The sequence below is a fragment of the Pristis pectinata genome, chromosome 18 (genome assembly GCF_009764475.1).
Source record: "Pristis pectinata isolate sPriPec2 chromosome 18, sPriPec2.1.pri, whole genome shotgun sequence".
Lineage (NCBI taxonomy): Eukaryota > Metazoa > Chordata > Chondrichthyes > Rhinopristiformes > Pristidae > Pristis > Pristis pectinata.
In genome coordinates, this window is record NC_067422.1 from 28209638 (window position 1) to 28226305 (window position 16668).

The window sequence follows — 16668 nt, forward strand, 5'->3', positions numbered from 1 at the left end:
TCAAGCCTTATGGTGACGTGCTTGAATTTTCCCAAATATGTGAAGGAAGAAAAGTGCAGAGGAGATGTTTGATGAATGCTCTCATATACTTAGAAACTGGTCGTCAGAACTGTTGTCAGCTGCCACAGGGGGTGGTGTTCCCTTGATTCCAATCCAACATTTACACAATTTGGGAAATGAAATATATGGAATTACCTGCCAAGTAAAAAGATGCTGTTTACATCAGGAAAAATATACAAAACTGATGCAGAATTTCACTAAACTCTGCTGTGTCGTAAGCGGTAATCACATGACACTTGTATCATACTGTGGAAATTTTATAATCTGTTACTTTTTTTTAGACTGTTTTGAAAGGGTTTACAAGCAATGTAAATTTCTCTCATTTTAAGGTCACTCTTTCCTAGGGACCATTTTAAAATGATGTTATTAACCTTTCACTTCACAGTACTAGATTCCTTAAGATATTGATCTAGAAATCCATTTTGTATACATTTCAGGAATTCATCCTTCACATTGTTAGTACAAATATGATTTAGCGAGTCTATATTAGATTAAAATCTCTCATAGTTACTGTATTACCCCTATTAAAGCACCTCCGATTTCCTCATTTATACCGTGCACTACATCTCTACTATTATTCAGAGGCCTATAAACAATTCCCACTAATGTTTTTTTGCCCTTGCTGCTTCTTAGCTCCACCAAAACTGTGCTAATTCTCTGCCATGATCTGCTGAGCCAACATCCCTTCTAACAACTGGAATGGCATCATCCCTTATAGGCAAAACACCCATCTCCTTTTTCACAATGAGTCACAATAAGAATCAAATTGGACGGACCACCCAATATAGGATTAAGCACCAGATTCAGAAACGGTGAGCTCATTCCCACTTGACTTTAAGTCTTCCTCACAAATACGAGTGGGCTGGTGTATAAATTGGGAGAGCAGTCCTGGGAGCTTGGAAAGCTAGTTCTGGTAAGTTGCCTTTATTTTCATACTGGCTCACCTCAGTCCCCCGCCAATCATTTCCCCATTTACCACAACTGCACCAATTCCACACCACCCAACCTTTCTTCCAGATGATGATTCTCAACCAATACCATAACGCACCAATCACTCGTTTTCCCTGCACCTCACACTACCACTCCCACCATATTATCAATTAGACTTTCAAGGCCTGTACTACCTGTCCTCAGTGAATGCCACAGTAAAATTCTACAACCCTTTTCTGAATACCATCGTTGGAAGAACAAACAAGCTTCAGAAGGTTAGAACAAATTAACTTAAACATTTGAATTTTAAAAAAAGATTAAAGCACAAAATATGGATGATTCTTTAATTCTGAAGGACAATTATACCGCTTAAGCACTATGCCAAACTATTATGGCTTTTCCAGCAAATAAAAGCCTACTTTTTGCTTTTATGTCCTTAATTTCCACAGTAAGTGATCTTATCTAAATCTGCCTTGTTTAAAAGTTAGGATTTAAATAAATAATAGCATTTTGAGGAGCTTGGCCAAGTCACCAACAGTGTTTTTATGCTGGATTTTTCCGCTTTCTGGCTGTCCTAGCTGTTGCAGCATTTCCTGCCCAAAGATTAGCAGGTTGCCTACTGCCGATCTCCGCCAGTGCAATGTTTAAAACACCTGCTTAGAAGCAGCAGAATAGTCTGAGATGATTGTTTACTTGTGACCAGGAGTGTAAACTTGTCGCTGTATGACAAAGTATTCCAAAGTATTGATATTATACAAATTAATAATATATAATTCTACATAATTATAATATCCTGAGATTACATGAAACCAATCCCACTTTCCATGAATCCTGAAAAATTATTTTGTTTAAAATTATTCTTATAATATGAATATAGGATATCCCTGAAGAATCGAAGGGGATGATTAAGCTGATGCTTGTTGTTGTGACTGTGAACTGAGTCACTGGAAATATACTGAAGTGGGTTTATATAAAAGATTTTTTATTCATCATGACAAACAGGTTTTCTCCTGGAGACCCTGTCAGTGGAGTCTCTGAATTCAAAGTACATCGAGTTTTTGTATTCTTCAGAATTAGGGTAACAGCAGGTGATTCAATACAATTTCAGTAGCTACAATGACATTGTTTACTTCAATATTTTGTCTGACAAATGGTTCCATTGAAGTACGTATTTACTGTAGGAGCACGCTGTAACTGACTGGACACTTCTGAATGTTCAAACACCTTTGTTAGGACAAAGTAATTCACATGGATGGTCCAAAAGCTTCTAAGAACAGAATGCACTGGAATGCACTGCCTGGGGTGGTGGTGGAGGCAAATACGATAGGGGTGTTCAAGAAGCTCTTAGGCACATGAATGTGAGGGGAATGGAAGGATATGGACATTGTGTTAGGCAGAAGGGATTAATTTAGTTGGATATTTTGTTACTAATGTAATTGGATTGGCACAACATTGTAGGCCGAAGGGCATGTTCCTGCGCTGCACTGTTCTATGTTCTAACTCAGACACCCAAGATTAGTGTTGTGAGGGCTGACTCTCTGGGTGCACAAATATTCCAGTAGTTGATAAATAGAGCAAGTATGCCAATGGCCATGTTGATGTGCTAAGTGACAAAATCAATCTGGTCTGGAAGTTTCCTTGATCTCAGTCACAATGGTGCAAAATAACCAATGTTGCCTGGATAAATGTAGGCCAATTAACATACTCCCATTGTCTTGCATTTAACTGCTGCATATGAGAATTTGTCATGGTCTTGTCAGTTTATGAACCATATCTCTTGAGCAACTGTGGGCCAGTACTCTGTAGACAGCACTGTTTGTTAACAAAACTGTCCTTTTAATTTCAAAGCTGATTACTGTTTGCAATTTACATTAAGAACTAAAGACTGGTTCTCATTTGAATTAATGCCTGGTATATACATAAATTCCATCACTCCTGAATCCCTAACACTTGTGTTCTTATTTCTAAACGTTGATAGTAAAATGAATGATGGTTCTTTACTTTAGGGGGAAAATGGTTTATGGCTTTTCAGATTTTTAATTAAATCAGTGCTTATTTGTCAGTTCAAAGTCAAAGTTGAGTTTATTGTCATGTGCATTAGTACATGTATGCACAGGTGCAGTGAAAGACTTGCTGCAACATCACAGGCATATGGCATCAGATACACAACATTCACAAGAAAAACAAAAATCAACAACATAAATTATGCAAAATTATACAAGAAAGAACACAGTTAGAACAAAAAAAGAGAAAACAAAGTGCATTGTAGTGCAAAGTGATCATAGTTTTGCTCCACTGAGATGGTGATTAGGGTTGTGCAGGTTGGTCCAAGAACCAAATGGCTGAACTAGCTGTTACTGAACCTGGTGGTGTGGGACTTCAGGCTTCTGTACCTCCTGCCCGATGGTAGCTGCAAGAAGATGGTATGGCTGGGATGGTGGAAATCTTTGATGATAGATGTTGCCTCCTTGGGGCAGTGCCTCATGTAGATACTTTCAATCGCAGGGAGGGATGTGCCCATGATGTATTGGGCTGAGTCCGCTACTCTCTGCAGCTCCTTGCATTCCTGCACATTCAAATTACCATACCAGATCATGATGTAACCAGTCAGGATACTTTCAAAGGTACATCCGTGGAAGTTTGTTAGATTGTTCAGTGACATGCCAAACCACCTTAATCTCCTAAGAAAGTAAAGACTCTGGTGCGCCTTCCTTGTGATTGCATCTATGTGCTGGGCCCAGGATAGATTATCAGATATGTTAACACCCAGGAATTTCAAGCTGCTGAATTTCTCCACTGTTGATCCTCCTCCTTCCTGAACTCAACAATTGGTTCTTTAGTTTTATTGATGTTGAACAGGAATTTGTTGTTGTTCTGGCACTACCCAACCAGGTGTCCTATCTTGTTCCTGCATTCTGACTCATTACCACCTGTGATTCATTCAACAATGATGTTGTCAGTGAATTTGCATTTGTTACAGTAAGATTTGAGTTTGAAAGGGGACTCTCCTGAGGGTGCTTGCACAATGACTAAAATACTCTTTATATCTGACGCATTACGACTGTTTCAACTACTGATCACACACGGAAGTGCCAAAATACTACCTGCACAAAAAACTAGGGTTTGACTGACCACTTTGGTCTCAGCACTGGAAGTAGATTGAGAACAAAATCTGAATTCTAACAATGTAGATTTATGTGACATTGCTTATCCAAAAGTGAATCTCCACAAGGCAGCTGGGAACGTGGAAGCATCTGAAGAAATTTAGCTCTGGAATCTGAATGCATTGTTAAAGAAGCTTTCATGAAGCATTTATAAGTTGAACAAGAGAGAGAACTCTTATAGAAAAACACCATCCAGCCCTCTGTCATCTCATTAAGCAACAACCACACTGATTTATACAGAGATATGCTTCCCTTGCCCCATCTCTCCATCTCCTCACTTCCAATCTTCCAAAGTAACCGAGAGAAATTAGTAATTGTGAGAAAATCGAGCTTGGTCATGTTTGCAGCAAAGAGCTTCTACTTCTTTATTGATTAATTCATCTGGGTTAAGGGGTCTTCTGATAACACTTGTATTTTTTTCTGACAGGCATTGATTACAAGACGACAACAATTCTCTTAGATGGGCGTCGGGTGAAATTACAACTCTGGTAAGTGCTCTTTAACTGTGAAGGACAGAAGATAATTGTTACATTTATCTTCTTCAGTGGGAGAATCAATGTCTCATATTCTCTAATCAGGCTTGCACTGTCAAAGTGTAAAGAAGAGGTTTCCAAACATTGTAGAAAAGTAGCTGTTTTAGGAAGTAGCTTTTTTAGGATGCACTGTAAGCCAGAAATTCTTCCAGACCTGGAATGTTGCCACATTGTGAAACTGTATAAACCAGGGTAACTTTCAAGGTGATGGAGCATTCTGCAGACCAGAATTTTAATCAGAACAAGTAGAGCAAAAGTTACAAAATCCAGAATTAATGTCAAAAGATCCCTTGATGTCACCATTAGGATAATTCAACTCACGGTATAGATATACAGCTAATCTTTATGCTCAGAAAGTTTGAGCAGACCTTCCAAGAAATTTGAACTCTACCTAGAAAATGCAAAATATGCACATGTTCAGCTGATGTCCTATGTATTAATTATTGAATCCATTTTGAATTTTTTAATCTCTGACCTTTTCACACACTATGGTCCTCACTAATCCTTCCATGGGTCTGCTCCTTGCCCCAGCCTGCGGGTAAACGGAATCAGAATCAGATTTATTATCACTGACTAGTATGTCGTGAAATTTGTTATTTTACGGCAGCAGTACAGTGCAAAGACATAAAACTACTAACAAAAATAAATAGTGCAAAAAGAAAGGTATAACGAGGTAGTGTTCATGGGTTTATGGACAGTTCAGAAATCTGATGACAGAGAGGGAAGAAGCTGTTTCTGAATCATTGAGTGTGGGTCTTCAGACTCCTGTTCCTCCTCCCCGAAACTCCAGAAAGGTAAAGAGATTTTTCTTAATCTTTCAGCCACTACCACCACTGTATGTGTCATTCATCTCTCCTGGTTTTCACAAACTTTCCTCCTTTCTCTGCAACTTTAAGATTTATTTCATTTTTAACATTTCCCAGTTCTGCTGAAAAGTCATTGACTTGAAATTTAACTCCTGTCTCCTTCTCCACAAATGCATCTTGATCTGCTGAGTATTAAGGGCATTTTCTATTTGTATTTTCTGAATCTCTTGCAAATCCAGAAAGTACGTACACATTAAGGAGCCATCTACCAAAGTAAACAGCACATCCAAATTAATGGCCACTGAAACACGATCTGAAAATCCTAATGCTAACTGACCGAGAGATATCTACAGAGAACAGGACTCAAAACAATTCTACAGTGAAAAAGAATGAATAATAATATTCAACAGGGTTGAGTTAAATTTACTCTCCAAATCATGATGGGTAAATTCTCCACACCTTCAGGAAATCACCAGTGTTCACAGAGGTAATGAACTACTTCATGAAAGATTATCTAATCTGGGTTTTAAGATGCTGTTGATTTTTAGCAACTCTGGAAGAATGACCAAACTTGATAAGGTGCTCTGGAATCAATGAGAGGTAATGTTGTCAGCATCATAGCCATTGAGAAACCTGATTGCATGTTCAATATACAGTTAAAGACCAGAAGCTAGCCATTCTATTTACTTTCTGAAGTACATACATGCCCAAAAGAATAAAATGATTTGGTGTTTCCTGTCCCCATTTCACTGAACCTTTAACAAGTAAAGAGAGGCAAAAATGATTGGCTTCCACAGTGGTTGTGAGATGTCCATAACCCCTCAAGGTATGTTGATATCTGACTGTAATGAATATTCTTCTCACAAATGGTAACATTGAATCAACAAACAATCTGCTGGAGGAACTCAGCGGGTCGAGCAGCATATGTGGGGAGAAAGGAATTGTTGATGTCTCATGCTGAAACCTTGCATCAGGTCAGGAGTTCCTTCAACAGTTTGTGTGTTGTTCCAGATTCCAACATCTGCAGTCTCTTGTGTCCGGTAAAATTAGGTTACCAGGCAGCTTGCAGTGTGGAAACTAGTGAACATGAATTTTGGTGGGTTTGGTCACAACCTCCACTTCTAGAAGTATTCATCCTTTGCTGTTAATTCTGCTGTAAGAATACCCTACAGATCCCTTTTACATTTTCATCTGTGTTTTATGTGGCACATCAAAAGCAAAGACAAATTTTCTCAACGTTTTGGTCTTAGTTGTTTACTGGTTATGAATATTGTTAGTGGAGGATCGTGGCAATGATAATACCTTTGAATGTCAAGGGAAGGTTGTTGAGTCTACCTTTGTATTGACTGTTTGGCACTCTTGTGTGGCAGACTTGGCATGCCACTTACTAACCTATTCATCATCAATGTCATGAAGCCCCTCCATGTAGGTGAGCTACTTGATTGTCTGAGGATTGGCAAATTCAACTGAATACTGCACAATTTTCAGAGAACATCCTCACTTCTGACCTAATGATGGAAGGACAGTCATAGGCAAAGCACCTGAAGATAATTGGCATTGGGAGCCATTTTTCTTTGAGCTAGGTATACTGTAACTCTAGTGAGTTGAGATTTTTTTTCACTTAATTCCCATTGACATGATTTTAGTAAGGATCCTTGATGCCACACTTGAACAAATGCTTCCTTGATATTCACCACGTCACTCTCACCTCACTTCTGAAATTTATCTCTTTTGTCCATGTTTGGACCAGAACTGTAGTGTCTCATATAAAAACAAAACATAGAAATACTCAGGTCATCCAGCATCTTTGGAAAGAGAAATAGAGTTAATGAAGTCCGCTCATCAGAATGCTACCCTGTAGGGTCTGGTGCTGAGTGGTCCTTCAGAACTCAAAATGAGCTTTGGTGAACAGGTTACTGATGCTTCATTAGTGACTTCTACAGCTTCTTTGCTGATGATTGAAAGTAGGTTGATGAGGCTGGATTGAAATTTTTTTGCTCTTTAGAGATGGGACGTACCTGAGTAATTTTCTACTTAATCAGGTAGATGGCGTTGTAGCCATTCAGAAAAACTTGGACAGAGATATGATTAGCTCTATAGCATGTGTTCAGTGCCAAAGCTAGCATGTTGTCTGGACTTGGTCTTTGTTATATCTAGTGCAGTCAGCCATTCCTTCATTTCACATGCAACAATTCAATGTAAGCTAAAGACTGTCTACTGGGACGGTGAGACAACATTGGAAGGCTGTTATAGATTATACACTGGGCAATTCTGATTAGGGTGCTGATGTTTCAGCATTAAGGGATAGATTGTGTGCTGGGCTTGTTGTATGGGAACCATAATAAGCCCCACTGTATCCAAAGGATCCTGGGATCAGCATGGGGTGAATGGGTCAAAATGACTCTTGTAAATGGAGACATTGCATGAAATGATATTAAGTAAGCAAAAGAAAAGAAAATAATAGATGATCTATCCATTGTTAGAATCATATCACTAAATTTTTAAGGCAATACTCAAACCATTCAGAAAAAATACTTAATAGCTATGTTTTCTTTAAAGAACTATCTGTTCACATTTTAATCACACTAAGTCAGGAATTGAATCCATTTGATCTCTGTCAACCTTCTATAACCACTGTCCTTCACAGCATGTTATATCTGGAAAAACCCTTGGATTCATGCACATGTGCCTGTCTCTAATAAGAATAAAATGTGGAAGGTAGGGATGGTATTTCAAAAAATTTTGCACCTTGTCATGCCTATACCTGCTACTTTAAAAAAAACTCTCTGAAAGTGCAGTTAGCACTAGTGAGAGAGGCCCAGCATAAAATGGATCTCAAGCCTAATTTAACACGAAAACTGAGCCCAGTGTCAGGTGGGTCCTAAGGATCTAGGCCTGGTTTTGGGTAAACTGTAATCACCACCTGGCACAGGACTTCAGGGAAAACCAGGGAAGGATGTCACTACTTGTGCCTGTCCTGGAGATTCCTGTTCCAGCCCCATACATAATCTCTGTTTTTACAGGAATATTGTTGCCATGTATTAAAGTTGATCATAACGGACAACATTTCCTTTCAGATATGGGTATCCCATATAGTACGAGGTTGTTGGCAAACTTGCCTCTGGCTGAGAGTAATCGTAAACTTTTTTTTCCTGTCATGTTTTGCTCTTGTATAAATATGTTGCCTCCAACTCCATGAGTCCTCAAAATTTGTGACAATCTCCTGTATGGCATCTTTGGAATAGCTTTGGAAAATCAGACATTCCATCTGTACAGGTTCCCTATTATATACTCTGCTAATTTCATCTGAAAAAAAACTGTTTGTCAAATATGATTTCCCATTCTTAAAATTACCTTGACTATGCCTTATCATACTACAATTTCTTCCAAGCATCCTTTTATCATTTCTTCAATCCTATATTTCCCAATGTCAGTCTAGCTTATCACTCATTCACTGTTTTCTCTGTTCCTGCTCCCAGCAGTGCTGTGTTTAGTACATTCACTCAGATTTCAGTGATTACTATTAATCCACCTACATTCCCTGTAGTTTTTTTTAGACTGTTCTTTTTGCACACCTGATGAGACTTCACTACCTTAAATGCATGAGTCAGCGATAGCGCACAACTTTCACATGTAAAGATATTAAAAAGCTATTTATTCCCAATTCCCTTGAAAACCTTTACATTTAATGTTATAGCATAAACTGTCAATTTTGTATGCACATAAAACAAACTCTAAAGTACAACCTATTACCTTAGCAATGAACATTGGTTAGGATTTCAAAAATAAAGTCTTTGGCTTTTTATCAGTGACCTAAATTCAGTAAGACAAAATCTGTCTGTCATGAAGAGGGTGTTACATGAGCAATGAGCCAGCCTATCATGGCTTCAGATCCAATCACAGAGGTTGGAGCATACTCTGCTTCTTGGCTTACCTTTTTTGGTGGCTCTGCAATCGTTGCACCAGCCTTGACCTGGCTTCTCCAGACTGAGTAGTTCTGGTAAGGTTCTCCAAATCGTCAGTGGGAATCCTGAATTTGCTTGATTTTGGTGCTGTATTTTTGACCTTCTCCTCTGTGTGGGCGGTTCTTGAGATGGTCAAATAGTAGACCCTTCAGTTGACAATCTGCGTGTGATTCACATGTCCCAGTCTGCAAAGCCTGCAAGCATTCAACATGGTCTACATAGATTGTAAGCTGGTTCTCTCGAGGTGATCCAATGGTGTCAAGTGATTCAAAATATTTTTCTGAAATGTCAAAATTGTTCAGTTTTCCCTCCAACTTGGAGTACATCACCAGCTTTTTACTCCTATGTAAAAAAAAGAATACTGTGGGCAGGAATCTAATAAGCATGTACATTTGGGGTCAACAATGTGTTGTTACAGGTACATGAGAAGTTTACCACTGAAACTTTGCCAATTTTAGCATTGTTGTCTATCTACTCTAAGAACTTAGTTACTGAGATAATAGCGTTGACCCACATTATCCAAAGCTTCTTTATTCAAAATGTTTTGCAGTTTGGATAAGAACCTGCACCCTCCCAAGTCGTACTCCATTCTGATTTGGAAATGTAAAACCGGTACTTCATTGTCACTGGGTCCAAATCCTTGAACTCTCCAGCCAACACCACTGTAGGAGTACCTTCACCACTGTAGGAGTACCTTCACCAGAAGGACTGCAGCAACTGAAGAAGATAGCTCATCAGTGCCTTCTGCTGGGCAGTTAGAGATGAACAATAAATGCTGCCCTTGCCAGCATCATTCAGATCTCGGAAAATGAATAAATTAAAATGAAAATTATTTGAGCCTAGCTAACTTGCATTAGGATCTCTATAGTTGCTGTTCTGGCCAAATACCTGCACATACGAACAAGCTGCCATATTAATAAATTCAAAAGTACAACGTACCTGCATACATTCCTTCCTACAAACGGCAAAACTAATTTTCTCTCTTTCCACTTTTCGTTATTGTTCTTTCTTAAGTCTTGTGTGCTTTGATCCCATTCATTACAATACAGTGGACACATGGTTACCATATTGAGTGATATTTGTGTATTTTCTGACATGAACACAATTGATTTAAGGACGTCTGTAAAAATGGAACCTGTTCATCATCCGGGAATGGCCTGTACCTGTCATTCACAGCTTTCCTCTTGCAATAAACTTGTATGTGAAAGGGATATCACCATCATATAAAAAGAAAGATCTCTCACTTTCTCACTGACTCTATTTAATTGAGGTGTACAAAGTTAAAAAGACCTATTTCTATTAGCAGAAATGTCAATAAATAGAAGGCACTGAGATAAGGTAATTGGCAATAGGATTAGAGGGGATTTGAGACTTTTTATTCAGCTGCAGAGTGGTTAGTGTCTACAACTCATTGTCTGAAAAAGTGATGGAGAAAGAAACTGTCATCATACACACAGAGTACCTCACTGAGTGCGTGAAACACTGTAACCTGCTGATAAGGGCTGGGACATGAGAGTAACCACCAAGGACACTTTTGGCCAAATGGCTATCCTCAGTGCTATAATTTTCTTTAATTCAATGAGAGGAGAGCTTTAGAAAATCCAGTGTATATTGAGAGAAAAAAACTTTCTTCCATCTATAGAGATGATGAAGTAAAAGGCTTTCAAAATTATTAATGGATAATTGAGCCCTCTTTTTTTTATTTTTTCTATAAAGATTGGATTTAATTTGTCAACTGTGGACTTCTAGAGGAAAAACACAATGAATACTATAACTACACTATGCTCAAACTATGTACTTCCTAAAAATAATCCAACACTAAACCACAAGAAGTGGAATGGCTAATTGATTTGAAAAGGAATTAAGCAGCCCAATCTTAAAGTGAAAACAGAAGATAAAAGTCTGGCTAATGGGAGATTAGCCTGGAAAGTATTGGAATAGTTAAAGCAGCATGAATTTTAAAATCACAGATCAGAGTAGAGATGGGAAATATTGCTGAGGTGAATAGTTTATGAATCTTCATGATTTACACAATGCTGTTTACTAAGAAGTAGATTTTGGGAATTTTAATTATATTCACTTGTATTTTGCATAGCTGTTTTTTTCCTCACGGAACATTGCATTATTTGGTTCCTGCAAATCTGGGTAACCAGAGCCTGTCAGCAAATATCTGCCATGATTAAGTATAGTGAAACACAAGCTTCCTGCATTCCAAATGTGCTTTGTACTTCCCTCTTAAGTTGTAAATCCTCACTGTGTAATCAATGTGTTCAACAAAATCATGTTGTTCTTGCTATTAGTGTTAATATACTAACTATAAAACTTGAAGGCAGCTCCATTGGCCAGCTTCACAATAGGATCATCAATGTGGTATATTGACTCCTTCAAGCAGATTGAAATAGCAACTCTAACAAATGTAAGAGGTGGGGGAAGGAGTTCTTATCTAATTTTTCACCCTTTAAATTACTTTTAACATTGAATTTTGCTCAATTTCATTTTACTACTCAGCAAAATCTTGTTTTATGATGACTTTAAATTCTAGTGCAGACTCTCCTTTCTCAAACTTTGCTTTTTTTTGCAACGTTGATGACTTCCACAATTCTATAAATCTCCTCTCATTATCCAGTTTTCTCTTCCCTCTCTGTAAGCTATCTGATCCCCATGTTCTCTCACTCTGGAAATTCCTTTATTTTTGAATGCCTCTTCCCTCTTTCAACAACATTTACCTTATCAACAACACCTGGAAAGATATGACCCTCAACTTTAAAGCCTATGATATTTTGCTCCATTCAAACCACTAGATTAACACATCCTTGTTTTTGTAATGGTATAAACACAAAACATTATAATTGAAACCTGTACAAATGGATACTATGACAGGCCCAAGTAATTCAAATGTAATACATACAAGTTGCAACTTTAAGCACAGGCATTTGTGAAAGTATAAATTCTGGACTGCCTTCAATGACCAGGGACATTTGGAGGTTAAACCATGGGACACAGCCTGACAAGACTTTTAAAATCTCTGCAAGTCCGTATTCATATGGCAGCAGGAAATCTTAGTAAATGTGCAAATGCAAGAAAATAGGAGAAGGGATATGCTACTTGGCACCTCAAGCCTGCCAAGGCATTAAATATGATCATGACTGGTCTGCCGCAGGTCTAAACTCCTTTTGCGTGTCATTTTCCCCTTAACTCTCCATTCTCCAGTCTTTCAATAAATTATCAACTTCCTCTTTTAAATTCCTCCTCTTGTCTAGCCTCCACAACCTTCTGCTGTAGAGAATTCCAAAGATTTACTAACATCTGCAAGAAGAAATTCCCATATGCCTAAATTCTTAATGACTGCTCTCTTATCCTGTAACTATGTCCCCCCATTCATGTCATTTCCACAAGAGGGAAAGTCATCTCAATATTAGGATCTTGTGTGTTTAAGTAAGATCATCCCTCATTTTTTTAAACTCCAGAAAATACAGATCCACATTCTTTAGCTGTTCATGATCGGACAACACTATCCTCCCAGGAATTAGTCTAGCAAATCTCTTTTGGACTACTACTAGTGCTGGTATATCTTTTCTTAAATAAGTAACCAAAACTGCGTATTGTACTCCAGATATAGTCTCACCAACACCCTATACAATTATAACAATATTTCTCTATCTAAACTCCAATCACCTTGTAATAAAATCCAATGTGTCATCTGCCTTCCTAATTATTTGCTGTTTGCCTGTTGTTGTTTTATGATTCATTCACAAGAACACGTAAGTTCCTCTAAATTTCATTCATTTGTGATTTTTCTCCACTTAAATAATAATCTGCCTTTTGATTCCTCATACTAAGGCACCTGACCTCACACTTTCCCACATTCAACTCATTTACTGTATTTTCATAGCATTAACAACCATGGATACCTTAACACTGCTCCTCCTCCAAGTCATGAATATAGATTGTAATTAATTGAGCTCCAAGAACTGATCCTTGGGGCACTCCACTGGTTACATCCTGCCTGAAAAAGACCAATTTTTATTCCCACTTTCAACCAGTCTTCAATCTATGCTAACGCTACCTGCCCAAGAACAGTGAGTTCTTGTAATAATAGAACATAGAACAGTACAGCATAGTATGGGCCCTTCAGCCCACGATGTTGTTGCTGACCTATATGGATCTATTCCACAATCAGTCTAACCCTTCCCTCCTACACAGCCCAGAACCCTCCATTTCTCTTACATCCTTGTGCCTATGTAAGAGTATTTTAAATGTCCCTATTTTTAACAGCCTTGACCACCACCACCGGCAGTGCATTCCAGGCACCCACCACTCTGTGTTTTAAAACAAAAACCTACCTCTGACATCTCCCCTAAACTTTCCTCCACTCACCTTAAATGGATGTCCTCTGGTATTGGCCATTGCCACCCTGGGAAAAAGGTGCTGGCTATCCACTCTATCTATGCCTCTCATAATCTTATACACCTCTATCAGGTCACCTCTAATCTTCCTATGTTCCAAAGAGAAAAACCCTGGTTCACTCAGCCTTTCCTCATAAGACATGTTCTCTAATCCAGGTAGCGTCCTGGTAAATCTCCTCTGTACCCTTTCTAAAGCTTCCACAGCATTCCTATAATGAGGCTATATCACTTCACACTTTACTGGATTGAACTCCATCTGCCACTTCTCTGCCCAGTTTGCATCCTGTCTATGTCCCGTTGCAACCTACTACAACCTTCTACACTATCCACAGCATCATCAATCTTCGTGTCATCTGCAAACTTACTAACCCACCCTTCCACTTATTCATCCAAGTCGCTTATAAAAATCACAAAGAGTAGGGGTCCCAGAACATATCCCTGTGGAACACCACTAGACACCAACCTCCAGGAAAAATACTCTCCATCTTCTACCACCCTCTGCCTTCTGTGGGCAAGCCAATACCAAATCCACGCAGCTAATTTTCCATGGATCCCATACCTCATGACTTTCTGGATGAGCCTACCATGGGGAACCTTGTCAAACGCCTTACTAAAATCCATATACACCACATCCACCCCTCTACCTTCATCAATTTGCTTTATCACCTCCTCAAAACTCAATTAGGTTCATGAGGTATAACTTGCTCCTCACAAAGCCATGCTGACAATCCCCAATAAAAGTATGCTTTTCCAAATGCTCATAAATCCTGAATCCTCTCCAATAGTTTGCCCACCACTGATGTAAGACTCACTGGTCTATAATTCCCAGGATTATCCCTATTACCGTTCTTGAACAATGGAACAACATTTGTCATCCTCCAATCCTCTGGTACCACTCCTGTGGCCAGGGAGAATGCAAAGATCATCGTCAATGCCCCAGCAATCTCTTCCCTCACTTCCCATAGTAACCTGGGGTATATCCCATCTGGCCTCAGGGACTTACCTATCCTAATGTTTTTCAGAAGCTCTAACACTGCCTATTTCTTACCCTCGACGTGCTTCGGCACATTAGCCTGTTTTACGCTGACCTCCCATTCGTCTTAAGTCCCTCTCCCTGGTGAACACTGAAGCAAAGTATTCATTAAGGACCTCCGCTGCCTCCAGGGACATATTTTCCCCCTTTATCCCTGAGCAGTCCTACCCTAACCCTAGTCATCCTCCTGTTCTTCACGTACGTGTAGAACACCTTGGGGTTTTCCTTAATCCTCCTTGCTGGGCCTTCTTGTGTCTCCTTCCAGCTCTCCTAGGTCCCTTCTTAAGCTCCTTCTGTTACCTTATAACTCTCAAGAGCTCTGTCTGATTTTTGCTTCCCAAGCTTTAAGTATGCTTCCTCCTCCTTCTTGACTAAATGTTCCACCTCTCTTGTCAACCATGGTTCCTTCACCCTGCCATCCTTTCCATGTTTCAGTGGGACAAACATCCAGAACCCCATGCAAGTGGTCCCTAAAGAAGCTCACATTTCTGCTGTGCATTTCCCTGAGAACATCAGTTCCCAATTGATGCTTCTAAATTCCTGCCTAATACCATCATAATTAGCCCTCCCCCAATTAAATACTTTCCCATATCATCTGTTCCTCTCCTTGTCTATGGCTATGCTAAAAGTCAGGGAGCTGTAGTCTCTGGAATGCTCACCCACCAAGAGGTCTGTCACCTGACCAAGTTTATTGCCTAGTACTAGATCCAGTATGGCCTCACCTTTAGTCACCCTGTCCACATACTGTGTCAGGAATCCTTCCTGGACACACCTAACAAATTCTGCCCCATCTAAACCTTTTGCACTAAGGAGGTGCCAATCAATATTAGGGAAGTTGAAGTCACCCATGACAACAACCCTGTTATTTTTGCACCTTTCCAAAATCTGTCTACTCATCTGCTCCTCAGTGACCTGGTTGCTTTTTTGCTTTTGGAGGGGGGCTGCCTATGGAATACTCCGAATAGAGTGATTGCTCTCTTCCTGTTTCTGACTTCCACCCACGCTGACTGAGTAGACGATCCCTCCTCAATGTCCTCCCTTTCTGCAGCTGTGATACTATCCCTGATTAGCAATGCCACTTCTCCTCCCCCCCCCCCCCCCCCCCCCTTACCTCCCTCCCTATCCTTTTTGAAACATCTAAACCCTGGAAAATCAAGCAGCCAGTCCTGCCCTTGCAACAGCCAAGTTTCTGTAATGGCCACAACATCGTAATTCCATGTACTGATCCATGCTCTGAGTTCATCACCCTTATTCTTAATATTCCTTGGATTAAAGTAAACCTATCCAACTGACTGCATTTATGCCCTATCCATTGCCTATCCTTCCTCACAGTCTCTCTGCACATTGCATCTACCTTTACACCAACTGCTCCATCATCTGACCTAACACTCTGGTTCCCATCCCCTTGCCAACCAAGCTTAAACCCTCCCCAGCAGCTCCAGCAAACCTGCCCCACAAGAGGGATCAAACCCTCTCGAGTTCAGGTGTAACCTGTCCCTTTTGTACAGGCCATACCTTCTCCATAAGAGATCCTAGTGATCCACAAATCTGAAACCCTGCTCCCTGCACCAATTCTTCAGCCACGCATTCATCTGCCATATCTTCCTATTCTTGCTCTCACTGGCACTTTTCCTGGTAGGTATCCACAGTATCCAAAGTGGTATATTTGTTATTGAGGGGAATGGCCACAGGGGTCCCCTGCATTGACTACCTATTCCCTTTCCCTCTCCTGATGATCGCCCATCTACCTGCATCCTGCAACCTTGGTGTG

General features: G+C 39.6%; 1 protein-coding gene across 1 annotated transcript in view; it reads left to right on the forward strand.

The window, feature by feature from the left end:
* Positions 1–16668, forward strand: part of LOC127579868 (ras-related protein Rab-40B) — a 45343-nt gene that overhangs the window by 17211 nt on the left and 11464 nt on the right. The window contains exon 2 of the mRNA XM_052032882.1: positions 4582–4642. Coding sequence (XP_051888842.1) covers positions 4582–4642 — 61 coding nt within the window. The remainder of the gene's footprint in view (positions 1–4581; positions 4643–16668) is intronic.